The 20,167-nt window shown below is 29.8% G+C and overlaps 1 protein-coding gene across 1 annotated transcript; it reads right to left on the reverse strand.

Moving 5' to 3' along the window:
• Positions 1–8,309: 8,309 nt before the first annotated feature.
• Positions 8,310–10,373, reverse strand: LOC127245027 (uncharacterized). Its single transcript, XM_051265671.1, has 2 exons — positions 10,148–10,373; positions 8,310–9,023 (listed from the first exon to the last, which is right to left on the reverse strand). Exons 1-2 carry the CDS (start codon positions 10,371–10,373, stop codon positions 8,374–8,376), a joined length of 876 nt encoding a protein of 291 aa, XP_051121628.1. The 3' UTR covers positions 8,310–8,373.
• Positions 10,374–20,167: the final 9,794 nt, after the last annotated feature.

Raw genomic sequence — 20,167 nt, forward strand, 5'->3', positions numbered from 1 at the left:
GGATATAAGGAAGTGAATAACTGCTATCAACACAAATATGACATGTTGCACCACTGTCAATTAGGCAAGAATTATGCTCTAAATGGACGGAACCAATATGAAATAGATTACCTGAGAATTCCATAATTGCATTTGTTGCTGCAACGGGAAAGTCAGCAATATGTTACATTAGGAGCTTTTGCACTTCTGCCTTTACAAGAGCACTTAAATTTGGATTTCCAGAATTGCTCTTCTCGGACTCATAGGTGATCACAACAACAAAAATAGAACTATTTTTCTTATTTTGCAGGTCTATGTACCATTCAGAAACTCCATGCAAAGAGAAGCATGTATCTCTGAGTGACCTTTCTTTTTGCAGTAATCACATACCGTATTCCTTTTGTCTACTAATTGATGTTTTCTTTTGTCGAATCCCTTTTTGTTCACTCTATTTTTGTTGTCAATCATCAGCGCATTGTATTCTATAGAGATATATATTTCCTTTTGTTTTTCAACTTGTAGGATGAGAGCATAGGCTTTGTTCATGGTGGGCAGAGATTCCATCAACAAAATTTGACCTCTAACATATTTGATAACTCTTGATTTTGCCATATTTTATAACTTATATTTATTGAATTAATTATTTATTTATGTCAAATTTTTGGTATTATTTATGTTAATTTACTCTGATAATTGTATTTATTTCATCTTGTTTGTATAATATTAATTTATTAGTTTTTAGGTGTAATTTATAATTATTTTGGTGTATAATTTAAATTAGTTGATGCGTTTCTTGAATTATATTTTTAAGCATTATTTATGTGCTATTTAAGTATTTAATTTTGGCTAAATTAATTTTATTTATTATTTATTTAAATAAATATTTATAAGGTGTTTATTATTTATACATGTGAAATAATGTTTGAAAACTTGTTTAGGAGTTCAAAACTGGTTTTAAAAAGCGAAAATGGCTTCATGAGCGAAGAAACAGTCACTAGGGCGGAAGGCAAGCGGCGGCTGCATTTATGAATGCAGAAAGCGATGGTGGCTGCATGAAAATGTGAGTGGAGCATAAATCTCTGCATGAAACTGAGCGATGTCGGCTATGCGGAAAACAAACGGCGGCTGCATTAAATCCGTCCAACCTCCCTCATTCCTGCATTTATTCCTGCATTCTCCTAGCTACCATATTTAATTTCTGCATCATCACTTAACCAATTTTTGGCTATTTTTGTGTAATATTTATTCTAGAACCTTCTAGAAAATAGGTAGTTTTTAGTAAGTTATTATTAGTTATATTAGTTGTTATATTTAGAGGTAGTTAATAGCTATTTTTAGAGGTAGTTATTTATGGTTACTTTTAGAGGTGGTTATTTATGATTATTTTTAGAGGTAGTTAGTAGCTATTTTTAGAGATAGTTATTTATGGTTATTTTTAGAGGTAGTTAGTAGTTATTTATGAACGGTTGTAACCGCGAAACTTCTAGAAATTTTTCCCCCAATAAATATCCCCTCTAAACACACATATATACACCATATATACACAATAATATACATTTCATACACTCCATTTTTTCCATTTCTTTTCTCCCATATTTTATCTAGTTTAATAATACGACATTTTCGATTTTGTGTCGCGAGCAAACTGATTTTCTTCTCCTTTTCTTTTAATTACTGCATATTATTTTAGCTAGTAGAATTCCTATCATATTTCTCCACCTCACATTCACCCAAAAAAATTCCATGTTTGATTTGAATTGTTCAAGTTAGATTTCGGCAAGGTTGCGGAAGGGCGATAGAAGAATCGACTATTTCAGCCCCATTTCGTGTCACAAACAAATTCCGGGTAGTTCAACGTAGCTAAGTACGTGAGAGCCTTGTCGACCTGCTTAGTTGTTGTTCTGAATTCGATTCCGATTAAAGAGAGTGTTATGAGAAAACGAGAAAGAAAGCAAATAAAGAATACAGAGGTTTTATGTGGTTCGGTGACGGTGTGTCAACCTACGTCCACGGGCAGGAACCGGAGAGATTTTATTATACTGATTCAGAGATTTACAATGTGTCATCCGACTAAGAACCATAGTTGTCTATTTATAAGCACCCCAAAACACCCTAAACCGTAAGCCTATTTGTTATCAATTAGGATAAAACCAAAAGGAACCCTGCCAATTGAAACAGCCCTTTCGCTTTGGTTTAGGGTCGGATAGACCGCTAAATCCAAGTCACGTTTCAACAATCTCCACCTTGACTTGGAGTTTCTCCAACCGCCAAAGGTTCGTCAGTATTTCTCAGTCGTCTCCTTCCTGCTAGATGCCCCGAGAGGGCTTTACCTCCTACAAATATTCACCAAGTTCAAGCAGTGCTCAAACTTCTCCGTCGGTAGCGCCTTTGTCAACATATCAGTTGGATTGTGCTCTGTAGCTATTTTCTGAATAGAAAACTTGTCTTCCTCCAGAACATCACGGATAAAATTCAACCTTACATTAATATGTTTGGTTCTCTCATGATACACTGGATTTTTAGTCAAACTCAAAGCACTTTGACTATCACAGAATAACACCGGTTTCTCCACCTTCAGACCCAAACTCTGCACCAGACCATGTAACCAGATACCCTCCTTAATACCTTCAGTCATTGACATGTATTCCGCCTCATTCGTCGACAATGCAACCGTAGGTTGTAAAGTAGACTTCCAACTGACTGCACATCCAAACAAAGTGAAGATAAAACAAGTTAGTGATCTTCGTTTCACCAAGTCACCCCCGTAATCAGAGTCTGCATAGCCAACAAGACCATCACCATGGCCTTTATCATCATATACCAGACAAATATCAGACGCTCCTTTCAAATATCGCAAGATCCACTTTACAGCTCCCCAGTGAGCTTTACCCGGATTAGCCATAAACCTGCTTACCACACTAACCGCATAAGCGAGATCCGGTCTCGTACATACCATCGCATACATAAGACTTCCAACTGCACTTGAATATGGAACCGTCTTCATGTAACTAACCTATTCATCTGTAGCCGGTATAGTGCTTCGATCAAGTTTAAAGTGTGCCGCCAAAGGGGTACTTACCGGTTTGGACTGATCAACAGAGAATGCCTGCAAAACTTTTTCAATATACTTTTCTTGAGAAACCCATAACCGTCTTGCTTCTCTATCACGCCAGATCTCCATACCAAGTATTTTCTTTGCCGCACCCAAATCCTTCATCTCAAACTCACCCTTTAGTAGAGCCTTCAAGTCATTAATTACAGCCATGTTTTTAGCTGCAATTAACATATCATCCACATACAACAGCAGATACACAAAGGAATCAGTAGAAACTTTCTTCGAGTAAACACAGTTATCAAACTGATTACGAGCATAACCATTAGACACCATGAATGAGTCAAATCTCTTGTACCATTGCCTCGGAGACTGCTTCAAGCCATACAAAGATTTCGTTAACAAGCATACCTGGTCCCCTTTAGAACTGTAGAACCCCTCCGGTTGAGACATGTAAATCTGTTCTTCTAGATTACCATGAAGGAATGCTGTTTTTACATCAAGCTGCTCCAGCTCCAGATCAAAAGCACCCACCATTGCCAAAAGAACCCGAATGGTTTTGTGTTTCACCACAGGAGAAAAGACTTCATGGTAATCGATTCCTTCCTTCTGTGAAAACCCTTTTGCCACCAGTCTCGCCTTGAACTTAGCAGGTTCAACACCAGGAATTCCCTCCTTTCTTTTAAAGACCCACTTGCATCCCACTGGCTTCACCCCTTTTGGTAGTGCAACAAGATCCCAACTCTTGTTCTTTTCAAGAGACTGCATCTCTTCATTCATTGCCATAATCCAGGTTTCTGCATCTTTACTCGCCACAGCTTCTTTATATGTCTTTGGCTCATCAGAGCCAAGATCATCACCAACCGCTAGTGCATAAGCAACAGAATCCATGTCATACGTATTGACACATCCTGCAAACCTAGCTGGTTTCTGAATATTTCTCTTTCCCTTTCTTGCTGCTATGGAATCTTCAACCCCAGTACCAGCGTCATCAGCTTCCCCCTCAACCGGTTTCCCTTGAGGTTTTGACTGATCTGGTTGATCGGATTGATCAATAGTATTATTCTGCTGCTCTTCCTCTAACACAACTCTGTCAGGAGTCTCAAACTCCACTCTCTGGTTAGCACCACAATCTTTTGTACCTGCAATACTTTCATAACCTCTACTCTGATCAAGCATAGCAGATTCATCAAAGGTTACATCTCTGCTAATAAGAAATTTACCAGGATTTTTACCTTCTGTACACCACAGTCGATAACCTTTTACTCCTGTTGCATACCCTAGAAATATGCATTTTATCGCCCTCGGCTCCAGCTTACCATCATTCACATGAGCGTATGCAGGGCATCCAAATATTCTTAGATTAGAGTAATCAGAGGGTTTACCGGACCATACCTCCTGAGAAGTCTTTAAGTCAATTGCAGTTGATGGAGATCTATTAACCAGATAGCTAGCAGTGTTTACTGCTTCAGCCCAGAATTGCTTAGACAAGCCAGCAAATATGCGCATACACCTAGCACGCGCCATGAGGGTTTGGTTCATTCGCTCTGCAACTCCATTTTGCTGTGGTGTGTGTCGTACAGTGCGGTGCCTCACTATACCTTCTTTCTTGCAGAAATCATCAAATGGAGCGTTGCAGAACTCCAACCCATTATCAGTTCTTAGAGTCTTGACCTGTTTACCCGTCCGTTTTTCAACAATGGTCTTCCACTCCTTGAACTTCCCAAACACCTCATCTTTAGTTTTCAGAAAGTACAACCAGACTTTTCTCGAATAATCATCTATGAAAGTGACAAAGTAAGAACACCCGCCCTGCGATTCCACCGGAGAGGGACCCCATAGATCTGAATGAACATACTCCAGAATTTCTTTTGAAGTGTGATGACCGGTACTAAACCTCACCCTGCGTTGCTTCCCTTTTACACAAGCCTCACAGAATTGAATTTTACCTATCACATCCCCACCAAATAAACCATGCTTGCTCAACACAGACAACCCTAGCTCACTCATGTGACCTAATCGCCGGTGCCACAAATTTGTCCTATCATCATGTTTATCCAAGGACTAGGATACCGCCGCCGTTCCCATCACTGAACTGCCCTGTAGAAAATAAATTCCATGCTGCAGTTTTCCCTTCATCATTACCAGCGCACCTTTCAGGACTTTCACCCACTCACCTTCACCATAATATTTTAAACCATTCTTGGCTAAGGTGCCAAGAGAAATCAAATTCTTTATGAGTTCAGGAACATACCAACAGTCAAATTTCCTGAGAGTATCGTCATGCAATTTTATCTGCACTACCCCGCTCCCTTTTATGGCTAGAACCCCATCATCACCTAACTTTACCGTTCCATTCCACTCCTTAAAAGAAGTGAGTAGATCACGAGAGAACGTCATATGGTGAGAAGCACCGGTATCCATAATCCAGGAATCAGTAGTACTAGCACTACACGCTGTCAGAACTTCACCGAAGTCCCCATCATCAGAACTGTCTTGTACCACAGCAGCACTGCTGCCACTGTTACTAGAATCAACTTTTGTATTTCCCTTCTTTTGTGGACAATCCCTTTTAACGTGCCCTTTCTCCTTGCAAAGATAACACTTAACTTTGCTAGAAGATTTTGATTTTGAACGCGACCTCCCATTCTCGTTACCCCTCTCCTGTGGTCTTCCCCTACCTGCAAACAGACATGAACCAGAACCCTTTTCCAGAGAAACCTTTCTTTTCAATTCTTTGGACATAAGGGCATCTTTCACATCATTAACAGAAATTGTAGTTCTACCATATAGCATAGTATCTACAAAATTCTCATATTAACCAGGTAGTGAACACAGTAAAATTAGGGCTTGATCTTGATCATCTACTTTAACCTCAACTCCTTGAAGATCAAGAATGATACGGTTAAAGGTATCAAGATGATCCTTTACCTGAGTACTTTCGGACATCCGGAGGGTGTAAAGACGTTGCTTCTGATATAGCCTGTTCGTGAGAGAGTTGTTTTGGTACTTCTCACACAGTTTATTCCACAACCCAAAAGCCGTTGTCTGATCTACAACCTCCCGTAACACCTCATCAGTAACTGACAGCAAGATCGCAGAATGAGCCCTTGCCAAAATCTCCTTATTTACCTCCTCATTCGTGTCTTTAGGAAACTTGTCTTCTCCCTCCAACGCAGCCGCACATCCTTGTTGAACCAGAAGTGCCCTCATCTTGACCTTCCAGAGCGTGAAGTCATTCGACCCATTAAACTTCTCCAGATCAAACTTATACGAGGACATCTTCAATCAATGGGATATGGCTCTGATATCACTTGTTATGAGAAAACGAGAAAGAAAGCAAATAAAGAACACAGAGGTTTTACGTGGTTCGGTGACGGTGTGTCAACCTACGTCCACGGGCAGGAACTGGAGAGATTTTATTATACTGATTCAGAGATTTACAATGTGTCATCCGACTAAGAACCATAGTTGTCTATTTATAAGCACCCCAAAACACCCTAAACCGTAAGCCTATTTGTTATCAATTAGGATAAGCCCAAAAGGAACCCTGCCAATTGAAACAGCCCTTTTGCTTTGGTTTAGGGTCAGATAGACCGCTAAATCCAAGTCACGTTTCAACAGAGAGGTATCAGAGGGTAGAGCCACTAGCGGAGCGGTTGAAAGAATAATTCATGGGCCATAGGCGGTGGTCTATTGGGTCACAGAAATTTCTAGTGACAGTAGAGTTTCTTACTTATAATGTTCTTCGCTGGGTGTCGCTGAAGCCTCGTTGTAAATCCCCTAAGGTCAAGTACCAACCGAGTCGAGAATCGGCTTAAGCGAGCAAATGCGATCACGTTCATTCCTCCGAACCGCCCCGCAAGTATACATATATTTTTCGCTATCACGCCATCGCCATCCCGCTCATTCCATCCATAGAAATCTAGCCATTAAGGAACGCAAAAGTCAGACACAAACGTCTCGCTTCATCCTTTTCGAGATACGTATATTTTATCGTTTTTTAGTTAGATTTAATTTCTGCAATTTATCTTTTCAGTTTCTTCGATTGTATTAACTCATTGCACTTTTTCTAATTAAATATAGGATATTCATATATTCCCTGAGTTCGACTCGGACACTCACCGGTTAAAGAGATTTTTTTATTTTTAACGAAGTTTTTGGTGTTACTACACAAACATGCACGACACTATTTTCATTTTATACATATATCTTTATTTTGTATCTTAAAAGATATTTTTAAATCTCCAAAAATCTTTGATCAATATTCATATTGGTAATTCAAACCAATAAAAAATTGAATAAATAAATATTGTTCTATTCTTGCTTGGAGTTTATGATATGTACCACATGAACACTCAATTGGTGGCTCAATGTTGAGCAGCTATGCCCAAATTTCTTGAAACTTTGTTGCGTAGGTAGAGATTGTGTCACTCCCTTGCTTTAAGGGAGTGGGGGAACGCTTGAGTTGGTAGGTAAGGATCCATTAGATTGACCCAATTTTCTCTTAAGCTATATCCTTGGTAGTAGGAAAAAATATGAACACACCTTGCAGAACTATAGAGATGGAGTTGATGATCCAAGTTCTTATTAATGCATCTACCTCTATCCATGAATCCAATTATCGTGCATTTTTTGCAGGTCTGGACGTTTTTCCTATGAGGAAGCCATGTTTTTCTTTGGCAAGCAACGAGTTCCACACACGATGACTCTATGTGAAGAAATTGCAGAGCCTTTGGCAAGGTAAGAGGTTGAGAAATAATAGCTCTGATTGCACGAACAAGCGCAAGAACAAATAGAAGCAGAGAATAAGATGCAATGAGAAATTGCAGAGAAAAAACTGGTATATTTCTGTATTAATCATTTTATATGTATACACAATTATATATATATATATATATATACAGCATGGAATCCAGATACTTATGAGAAATTAACTGTCTAACAAAGTAACTGTCTTATAACTGACTGCATACACAATTTTCATGTTGCTCTTTGTTTTTGTACTTATTTTCTTTGACATACTCTTTTTTTTCTTTGTCATCACAAAGAGCAATAGACTTGATCAATTATATCAAATGTAATAGATTGAATGAATATCATTCATTGTATTAACAACAACGTACCTTGATATTAGGTACGCTATAATCATACAATTTTATACAACAATATAAGTATTTTATTTATTAATTGACCCGTAATGATAGTAACATAAATATTAAACTCCCACCCAACAAACTCTTTAAATCTCACTTCAGACATACATACTTGTCTAATTTGATTCGATCGACACGACTAATTGGTGAATTCCATACATGTATATATATCCATGGCAGACTGCCTTAAGCCTTCCGGAAGCGAGAGACGCGGCAGTCCGTCTTGAAAATCCCGGACGTCCGGAACTTGTGGGCCCCGCCCATCACCGGCATGGCGGCGCTGACGTTAACCCTGCTGACGTAGCCAGTCCTGTAAGTCTGGCCCAGCACCCCCTCCACCGCATCGCTCAAATTGTAAAATTTAAACCCTAGCTCCAAGTGCGCCAAGCAATCATCCGCCACGCCGTAGCCGTGCGCTCTCGATTCCTCCGCCGTCACGGGGACCGCCGCCGCCGCGATCTCGACGGCCCCGGCCACTTGGACGAGCGCGGCGTTGGTGGTGCGGGAGACGATGGTGATTAGGGCGGTGGAGTTGTCGGCGGGGGTGCCGTCGAGGGTGATGGCGATGCGGTCGAGGGCGTCGTCCCATGCGGTGGGGGTCCTTTGGGCGGCGATGAGGAGGGTGTGGTTGCGGAACATGACGCCGATGGATTGGACCCAAGTGAAGTCCCGGGTGAGACGGGGGCTTCTTTTGCCAATGAAATGGGCGTTGATGTGGAGATGGGCATCGGAGACTAGGCAGAAGTGGTGGCCCTTGCGGCCGTGGAAGTAGAAGCTCACCCCGTCGCCGCCGATGAATCGAGGGTCTTGGCACACCGCACCCGGAATGTCGCATCCTGCGTCGTTACGTTAAATGTAAACCTAAGTACAAACTAATATGTATTCTGATTTTTGTGACCATGAGGTCCTTTGTTTTAAAAATAAACTTTATCACTCTATTCGATACACATATAATATATAACATATATACATACACATGTGTATGTATAGTATGTACGAAGAATAGAGGGATAAGATGTGTTAATGGGACAGATGATCCGGTCTATTCTATTTGATATTTTGAGTTAAATTCAATTTAAATCTATACATTTTTAATAAAAATAAAACATCATGTTATGATAAATGATAATCGTTTATCATAATATTATTTCGTTTAAAGAAGTTTCAGTTTTCATCAATTATATATTTTTTAATTCAAGAACAAAGTTATGCCCTTTATCGAATTTTTATTAGGAAAAACAAAAATTAACTATGGAATATTTGTTTAGTTGTAGATTTGGGAATTGGATTTGATATGAAAATTATAAATCTTTAAATAAAAATAATTATTTGATTTAATATAAATAAATATTAATTTGATATTTTAAATATAAAATTATTGTCTTATAAAGATATGATGTGTGTTTCTTTACCCCAAATTTTAAATTTTTACTGTGTTATGTGTTTTTCAAAATATATATGTTTTTTTCTTACAAAATATTTCATCATATATTATTTTAATATCAAATTTAAACTTTTTTTTTTTTAAATTCCATCAAAAGAAACACTCTTTTTTATTTGATTTTTTAAAGAAAAAAAAATATTTTATGAATATTAGAATTCAATATCAAAATATACAAACAACGTTCACTATTTCTATAAAAAATACATCAAATTCTTCATATAAAATATTAAAGAGTATTACAAATAAAAGTACACATATATACAAACACCAAATGAACAAATTAAACCTAAGGGTTTGTTTACTTACTTTGGTTTGAACAATGTTTTTTATCTCACCTTTTCTGATATGAAATAATATATATTTTTTTAAAAATTGTGAAAAATTGCATAGCAAAAAATAAAAACCAGACTTCAACTAAGTAAATCGAGACAAAATATTTTGATTATCATAATAATATTCTTTCTGAGAATATAAAAATAACAAAAATAGAAATTCGTAACAATATAAAAATCTCACGACAAACAGCCCTGCAAAGACGACAATCCACAAAGCAAGCTTGTGGACACTCGGCCGGGCATGCGTAGTAACCCCGGCACCGTCTTGAAGAACCGTGATTACTATCCCCCCGTTCTTCGCACCTCACGAGCCTCCGGCGCAAGTGGTTACTACCATTTGTTCTAACCAAGAGGCACGCCAACACCAAAAACAATGTCCACACGACTTTTCTCCCACAATAAAACATTATTATTGTTCTCAAAATATATCTCAATCGACAACTCTACTCTACGATACGATGAACTTAGTGATATATTAAGTTTCTCAATAGTATGTATGTATATATATAGAGAGATAAAAATTATTTCGACCCATATATATATATATATATAGTCGAGACATGCATGAAGTTCATGTGAATACCTAAGTGTTATTACATAGAGATTGATTGGGAAGTAATAGAAAAGGAAGTGTGTTGTTTAATTTTATGCATTAAAGCGTGAGAATGCATTGTTGTTTCATACTTTTAGCCCTCTTTAGGGGAACTACCACGAAATCTTTGTTTTTGTTAATTTTCGATGTTCTTATTTTTATTTATTCATTAAAGTTTAAAGAATTTAGTTCGGAACATGTCCGTTTTGTTTTCGGTATTTTAGCGGTGAAAATAATTATTTGATGTGATATTATGAATAGAAAATTATATACTTCCTCCGTCCCTTAACAATCTATTTATTTTTTCATTTTAGTCCGTCACATAACAAAGTATCAATTTCCTTTTTTAGTAATTGTACTATATTATTAACGTTACAAATATTATTCCAATTTACAATATATTATACAAATGTCATTACCCTTATATCATACAATAAGGTTAGTTTAGTCTTTTTACTTTTATTTATACTATATCCCAATATAATACTAATATTTCTAAAATTCCGTACAAAAAAAATTGATAGATAGATATAGAACAGAGGGAGTATTTGATTTAATAATTTTAAACATAATATGGTAAATTAAAAGTTAAAAGATGTGTTAAAAAAATAATAATTGAACAAACCTTTATAAAGTTTTTAAAAAATTAGTTTAAATCTTATTTTTATGATATTTAAAATTCACTTATAAATACTAGGTGTGTTTGTTTGATAATTTTTTCTTTAAATTTAAATAGTCGACTGAACCGTAGTTGTTTATAAATAATAATAATAATAATAATAATAACAATAATAATAATAATAATAATAATAATAATAATAATAATAATGATATATTTTTATAGGAAACATTAAATATTGTATAATAAAAAGGTAAAAAAATATATACATGATAAATAGAGCTTTAACTAATTATTTATAAATAATAATAATAATCCTTGAAATTTTAGGTATATGTTTTAGAATGTTTTTAGTATATATTTTTATTTATTTTAACTTATAGTTTTAATGGTAAATAAAGTTTTGGGGTTGATATTTTCAAATTTAAGGGTTTGTTTGTTTGAGGATATTTTCAAATTTTTTAGATTGTGTTTGTTTAAGAGTTTGTATTTTTTAATAGTAGAATTTGAAGGTTGAATAATTTTGATGTGATATAAATATATATTGATGGAATATTTTGAATGTATAATTGAATTTGTTTATTTTTTATTAGAAATAAAAAGTTCTATTATTCAATAACATGGTTCCCAATAAAAATATAATATATCATCTTATAAAATATTACATTAAAATGCTATGTAAGCTAAAATTTAAATCAAAGCAACTTTCAAATTAAAACAAACAAACCCTTGATTTTTAAATTTATATATAAAATAAAAATAATAAATATTTGATTAGGCTTCGTTCTTTTATCATTTTAAATTTAAATTAATATATTTCATTCGACATAATTTTTAATAAAAATATATTATTTTTTCTCATAAAATATCAAATAAAAATATTATTTTAACAAAAATTTAAATCAAAATTTCATCCCAAATCATCTTTAAACAACAACCAAATAAATATTAATTGATGAAAAAAATAGTAAAAAATTATGAAAAGTTAACAAAAAAAAAAAAACACACACACAACCTAAATATATTTTATATGAAAAACTACAATCCTGAGTGCCTTGTGTAAGTTTTAAAAATAATAATATAACTTAAATAATTTGCTATAATAAAAAAATATATCTTGTAGGAAAATATATAAATATTTTTTAGATCAATCAATTATTAATATAAAATTTATTATATGATGATTTTGTGTTGATCCAATTAGTTAAACTAATAGTATTTCAGGCTAGTTTATTGATTTGATCAAATTAACTCCCTAACTATTACTATAAATATATAAGCACAATCTATTAAAAGTTGAAGTGTAATCATGTAGTAATGATCTACTATTTCTCTATCATTACATTTAAAAATTATGTTAATATGCTAAAATATATGGATATGAATTGTATATATTTACATGTGTAAAATATAAACTATATTATATATGTGTCAATCTAATCTTTTATTGTCAAATTTAAATTATATCTATTAAAAGTTATATATATTCAATACAATACTGACAACACATCGTACTATAACAAACATCACATAATGTTACTACAGACAACATATTCTTTATATTAACATAATGCAAATATATCATATTAAGTAACAACACATGATATAATTTTACACAATACATGTTGATACTGATTTTTAGCACATAACATACTTATGTACAACATTCTTACAAGTATAAACATAAAATACATGATTTTATTTTACACAACATGTACTCTATGTCTATTTTATCTATAGTATATGACTGTTTTACGTCTGATAATTGAAAAAATTAGTATAATATTGATTTCTCGAGACCAGACTATTTCTAATATATTATCTTAAACTTAGGGTGTGTTTGTTTGGGAGATTAGATTTGAATACACCATTCATCCCATTTTTTCTCCCAAAAAACATCGAACCAAACACCTATTTTTTATTTTTTTATATTATACTAAAAATCAATTTTACATTCAAAACATCACATCAACACCTATTTATGTCATATCATACAACTATTCAAATTCAAAATTTTTACTATTCAAATCTTAACTCAAAATCCAAACCCCCAAACTTACTTTAACAAAATTATTACAATGCATGCATACCATCTTTGTAAAGTGCACCAATTATTTTATATTTTTCTTTGGTGCAGGTAAGATACATGATTTTATTTAATTATTTTATATTTTACCATAAATTTATAAACATATAAAGTTTAAATATAATTACTTGCCTTTCGTTCTTTTATATTTTCTTTTAGTATTTGTATTTATATTTTTAATTCAAATTGTTTGGATGTAAATTTTTGTATGAAAAATATATATTTATATAAAATTATATAGTAAAAAAATTAATTTTTTTTAAAAAAAATAAAATTACTCTAAGTCAATAGAGAAAACAAAACAATAATCAAGTTAATTCGCAATTTTTTAAAGATTATCGTACAATATATAATGATCTTTTTAAATATTACTATAATATTTAATTACTACTACTTTATATTAAAAACATTTGAATATAAAAAAATAAAAAAAATCATTATATATTGTATAATAAAAAATAAAAAAAATCTTCTTTTTAGGTTTGTTTTGTGTTTTTATTCAATTTTTTGTTTGGATTTCTTTCCTCTCGATTTTCACAATACATATTCCTAACATATTAGTGAAATAAATGTAACTTCCATCAACATGCAATGGTATGTTAATTTGATAGGACTCAAATTTAAATATAAAATGAGTAATAATAATTATTTTTTTCTTTTATAATAAAAAAAAACAAAAAATATAATAATTTTTATTCAATTTATAATATAAAAATTTATTATGTCAATCGATTAAACATAAACTAGAAAAATAGAATAAATGAATTAATACAAAATAGTAAATATAATTATGTAAATGACTCATTAAAATAGCGTATAATATATATATTTTGTTGATATAATTCAAATTATATTCATATTATGCAGTATTATACTTTTCAAAATTACCATTTCATATATATATATATATATTTTAAATCATGACATAAATAAAATTTGATGATATAAAATAGTGATATATAAAAAAATCCTAGATGTATACTAGAATATTTGTAAAAATCTATTTTAATTAAAAATATGAAAATTTGAAAAAAAAGATAAATTAATTGATGGGACTCATACCAATATAGTATATGTGAATAATAATTGAATAATATTGTAAAAATTGATACATATAGTTCTTTTCTTTTAAATACCAACTAAAATAAATATGTGTGTTGGAAGATATCAATAGCATCTTAAAAAATATCATCCTTGGATGATCAGAATAATTGTTTCACCTAAAAGTCTAAACAGTTAAAAAAATATATTATTAATTTATTTATCGATAAACGAGAGTCTCCAACACGTTCCATGAATAATCGCCGTTAGAAAAATGCATAATTAATTAGATGAAATAACAGTGAAATATGATATTTTTTTTATATAAAATTAATACTTTATTTGTTCATTAAATTTACTGTCATTTTTTTTTGTCCATCTTTCAACATTCAAACTATTATGTTTTATTCATTACTTATTTATTACAAACTTTACTATTTTAATTACCTATCTCATCATCATCATTAGTTACTAATTAAATTTTTAAAATTATCACGTTACCTTATTATTTTTTCAATAAAATAATTATTTTCTTAATTTTCAGGTCGAATCCAAATGAACTATTTATTACGGGACGAGGTGAGTATATTTTAGTTGTAAACGATAAAATTATAATCCATTTGTCACAACTTAGTGTATTTTTTTACCATTTTCGCTCGTCCCACGAAAAAAATATTTATTTTAATTATAGTAAATATAATTATATATAAATATAAAAATACTCTTAACTTTTAAAAAAAGTTATTTATCTTTTTACTTTTAAGGACAAAAATATAAAAAATATCTTATATACTTCCATTAATAAATAAAAATATTATGATTTTTTGTTTTGTAAAAAATGGTCCGGTGATGGTGAGATTGAATTCGTGACTCTGAGATCATATGTTCAAATTCTGACATCTCGTGACTTGCCTTGTATTATATTATTAAAAACAATGATATATAAAAAAGAATAAAGCCCAATAGGTCCCACTTACTACCCTCGAGATGAAACATATCTGTTGGTTGTAGATTGTTCACAAATTTTTATTATTTATTAATTTTGAATAATAACAAATTAAAATACTTATTATTTGTTTTTACTATTTAATTAAAATTTTATTTTATTTTTAAAAAATTATATTATTTGGAGTTTATCCGGAACAAATTAATCTAGTATGTGTTTTTTTTTATTATATTTTAATTTATATATTATTAAAAACAATGATATGTAAAAAAGAACAAACCCAATAAGCCCACTACTCCGAAGATGGAGAACATATGTGTTGGTTGTAGACTGTTCACAAATTTTTATTATTTATTAATTTTTCTTTTTTGAATAATAACAGATTAAACACTATGTTTAATTAATATTTTATTTTTGAAAAGAAATATCATATTATTATTTATTTATATTAAATCAAACTGCTAATTCAGTTCAAATTTTTACTATTCCTAAATTAAAATCCAAAGATACAATAATTTGAGCAGATAGCATATATAGGTAGATTTGACAGCATTTAGTTTATAAATCTGGAATAGATTGGATTTGATTGTGTCTATGAAATTGGTTCAAAGTTGTCTCCCCTTTAAGCATCATTGTCCTAAATGGAAATCATAAAAGGTACTGTACTTATTACATATAAATTACTATGATTTATGGGCATGGCCCATCTCATCTCATCTCATCTCTATCTCCATCTCTATTATTATTGACAATAGTAATAATGATGATAGAATTAGAATCAATCAATGGATCATCTTCCAATTTTTATTTTTATTTTTATTTTTTTTAATATTAATATACTCCATATGAAATCAAAAAATTAAAATGCAAAGTCGAAGAAACAAACCCGCAGCCGCTCATTAGGTAAACTATGTGTGGCATGTGACTGAGGCATCAGGAGTTTGAACCCATGACCTCATGGTCACACGCTCCTACACCACCAAATCATCCCTTACGAGACAAGAAACATTTTTATTTGAAAGATAGGTTTGCGGGTTTGTTTAGTTTGATTTTTTTTAGTAAGTAAACTAGTTATTTGATACTCTATTTTACTCATTTAATTTTTATATTGTATTTAAGTTAATAAAATTTAATTAATTATAATATTATTTTATTAGTATTTTTTTATGTAAATAAAATTATTAATAGTTTTAAATAAAAAAATTAATATATATATAATTTTAAAAGATTAATATATGTATAGATATTTTAAACAATTTTCACTCTTTGTCAAATTTACTTTCATTTTTTTTAATCTTGCTAAATTTTATCTCATTATTAATTTTGTTAAAATTAATAAATTAATATTTAATTATTACTCTCTATTTAATACTTATTTATAACAAACATCACTATTTTTAGTACATTATTTTTATTCATTTTCCTTAAATTCTAACTAAATTTTCAAAAATACTCAAACTATATTTTTTTTTTTTATCACGTATTAGTAATTTTTTTTTTTTAATTTTTCATACCAGACCTGTATATTCTAAATTTATCAGATGAAAAAAAAATTATAAAATACAAAAAAGAAAAAAAAAATTATAATTAATTTCATTAAAAAATTTTAGAGTTAAAATGTAGGTAAAAATATTTATTTATTAAAAGGTGTTAGAGTGAATAATATTCTTTTATGGGTTTAATTTCATATTTACTTTAATGTATGATATAACTACAATTCCGATACAATAATATGAATTTGGAGGATAATTAATACAATTCTTCCATCTAATATTATTTAATACTATTTAATGAAATATTTAAATTATTTTTTCCTTGGGTTTGTTTGGTTCAAATGAAGGCAGGGAAGGAATATTAAAATTATAATAATGTGTTTGGTTCATATGAAAAAAAAAAAAAAAAAAAAAAAAAAAAAAAAAAGAGAAGAGGTGGGGAAAAATAGTATTTTAATATTGGGTTAAACAAATGAGAAAATGAAAAATATAATGATTTTACTATTTTATCCATATATTGTATAAATAAATAAAAATAAAATATTTAATAAAAATTTATTAATTTATTAATAAAAATTAATTTATTAATAAAACACCAATTTTGATATAAGAATAACGTAGTATATTTTAAAATAAGTATATATATATTTATATCATATAAATAAAACATAAATAAAAATAAAATTATATATAAGAAAATTGAATCATTTAATAACAAAATAATCATTTTGACATAAATTTTATTTATCTAGAATAAATTACAAAATAAATATAATAAATATAATAGATATGAATTTATTTTATTAATTAAAACTTAACTCTTAAGAATTTAATTAAATAATTAAAAAAAATTAAATTAATTTAATTTATATAAAATTTTGTTTTATAATTTAATTACATCATAAGATTTAAAGATATTATAACTAATTATTAATAATAAAATATGTATGATATAATTTATGTATAATTAAATATAAATAAAGTAATATATAATATTAAGGATATAATAGTAATTTATAAAATAAAAACATAGACCTATTTTTTCTCAAACTCCAAATTCCCTCAATTTTGAAGGGAAATAATATAAATTCATTTAATATTCCCTCGTCACCCTTCCCTTCCCATTCCCTTTAGAAAAAAAATTGAACTAAACAAAATAATTGTAATTTTTATTATTCTCTTTCTTCTCTTCCCATCCAAATTCCTCAAACCAAATACACCCTTAAGCAATAAGAATAAAATATTAATATATTTTTAAAAAATACTTTATAATTTTGAGATAAGTTTAAATATATTTAATAAATAATTAAAAATATTATATCAAATTATATATGTTATGATAATATCACAAATAAATGTTAATGTATTGTTATATGTTAAAAAAATAATATCACAAATAAATGTTAATGTATTGTTATATGTTAAAAAAAAAAAAAATCTATATATTATTAGTATTATTATATAATTTTAAAAAAATAAAATTGTGAATGATAGTTTGGTTTAAAAGTTTATCATATCATAATAATAAAATAAAATAAACTCAATATAATTTTATCTAATATTTGATTAAATATGATACTAATTAATCTATTGACTAAATAATCTATCAAAATAATCATAAGAATTAAAATTCAATCATTTAAAATAAACACACTCTAAAATTATATAATATCCTATTGTGTTTTAGTATTAATATATTGAGTGAAATTTTATTTGATAAATTAAAATATGGACAAAATACTCTATTCATTCAAACTGATATTTGGATGTAAATACAAATATAATTATGCAAATTTTATACAAATAAAAATATAAAATATCTTAAATAATCTTATTTGAATAAACTAAAATATCTTAAAGAGCAAACACAATATAATACTTTTAGATGTCTTTTTAGTACAAGAGAAGAATCTCTTATTCAAAAGTAAAGGTAAGACCCTTAAAAAAAAAAAAAAAAAAAAAAAACGGGAGTCCAAAATCAATAGAGAAAATCACTTCCCGGCTTTTTTGCTTAATAAGTTCTTCTTCTATCTCAAACTCGGATTAAGAAAAGTGACATTGAACTACAAATCAATCATAAGAAACAATATATATAAAAAAAAAAAAAGGACCTGCGAGAAAGAAAAAAAAGAAAAAGTGTCAAAAAGCTTTTCTTATTAATTCAAAAAATAAAATTATACAACAAACACATTTTGGAGGTTATTTTCTTATTGCCGCTTGGATCCGGCTTAATGCAATAGAGGCCAAAGCAACCGATTTTTTTCCTCCTTCAAATTATTTTTTTTCTCTCATTCCTCCTCCAAAATACTTGCCCAAACCTGTGACTTCTCTCTATCGTGGTCGCGTGGGTTTAATCGACGTTGGGGCTCAATCATCGTAGTTGTGGCCACCAATTGTCGTCGTTGTGGGCTTAATCATTGTCGCCGTATGTTTAAATTTATTTATCTGTAAGAGAAATAAGACAATACTTGATGAAAAATAACGAACAATTGATGCTGAAATTCGAATTGCATGACGACAAGACGTCTATCATCATAAGATTTTAATTCTCGGATGGAGGCGATTTCTTCTTCTATGTACAATTTCAAAAAAAATAAGATAAAATTTGTGTCCCTCGTAATTTATTTTTTAAGGGTTGAGAATTATGACACACGTGTTTTGGAGATTTTTTTTTTTTTTTTTTTTACAATGTTCAAATAGGCTTACTCTTAAATAGTTGAATAACGTGTAGTTGCAAAGCGGTATAAAATTGGTGATTAATTACCACTCCAAAGTACAATAAATCCTTTCAAATACTATCTCATTCTATTAATTTTGCATCGTTATGCTTATTTTTAAGTGGTATAATTTTGATGTGCATCCCATCTACTGTTTATAGTATTTATTTATTTTTTATAAGTAAATAATAAAATAGAATGATGAATAATTTTTTTTTTTTTATCCTTACTAACTCATGTTTTTTCTTATGCTTTTTCATATTTCTATTTTCGTCTCAATAAAAGAATAATACCCTCTCCGTTCCATTGAAAGGTTGTCATTTTTTATTTTCGTCTGTCCCAAAACAAAGTTACTATTTCCTAATTTAGTAATTGTACTACCTACCTAACATAATAAATATCCTCCACCTTACACTATATTACATAAATGTCATTCCTTTTATACTAATAGGGGTATTTTTGTATTTTTTATTACAACTCATTATAATACTAATATTAAAAAATCTACGTGTAAAAAGTAAACGACAACCTTGCACCGGGACGGATGGAGTATTTATTGTTTACACATAAATTTTTTTCATATTAATATTATTTTAGATTACAGTGAAAAAGACAAAAATATTCGTATTAATATTGTGTAATAAGATAACATTTGTATAATCTATTGAAAATTGTGAGAATATTTATTTTATTAAGTAGGTTATAAT

This window comes from Andrographis paniculata, unplaced genomic scaffold (genome assembly GCF_009805555.1).
Source record: "Andrographis paniculata isolate CXL003 unplaced genomic scaffold, ASM980555v1 Contig21END, whole genome shotgun sequence".
In the NCBI taxonomy this organism is placed as follows: Eukaryota; Viridiplantae; Streptophyta; class Magnoliopsida; order Lamiales; family Acanthaceae; genus Andrographis; species Andrographis paniculata.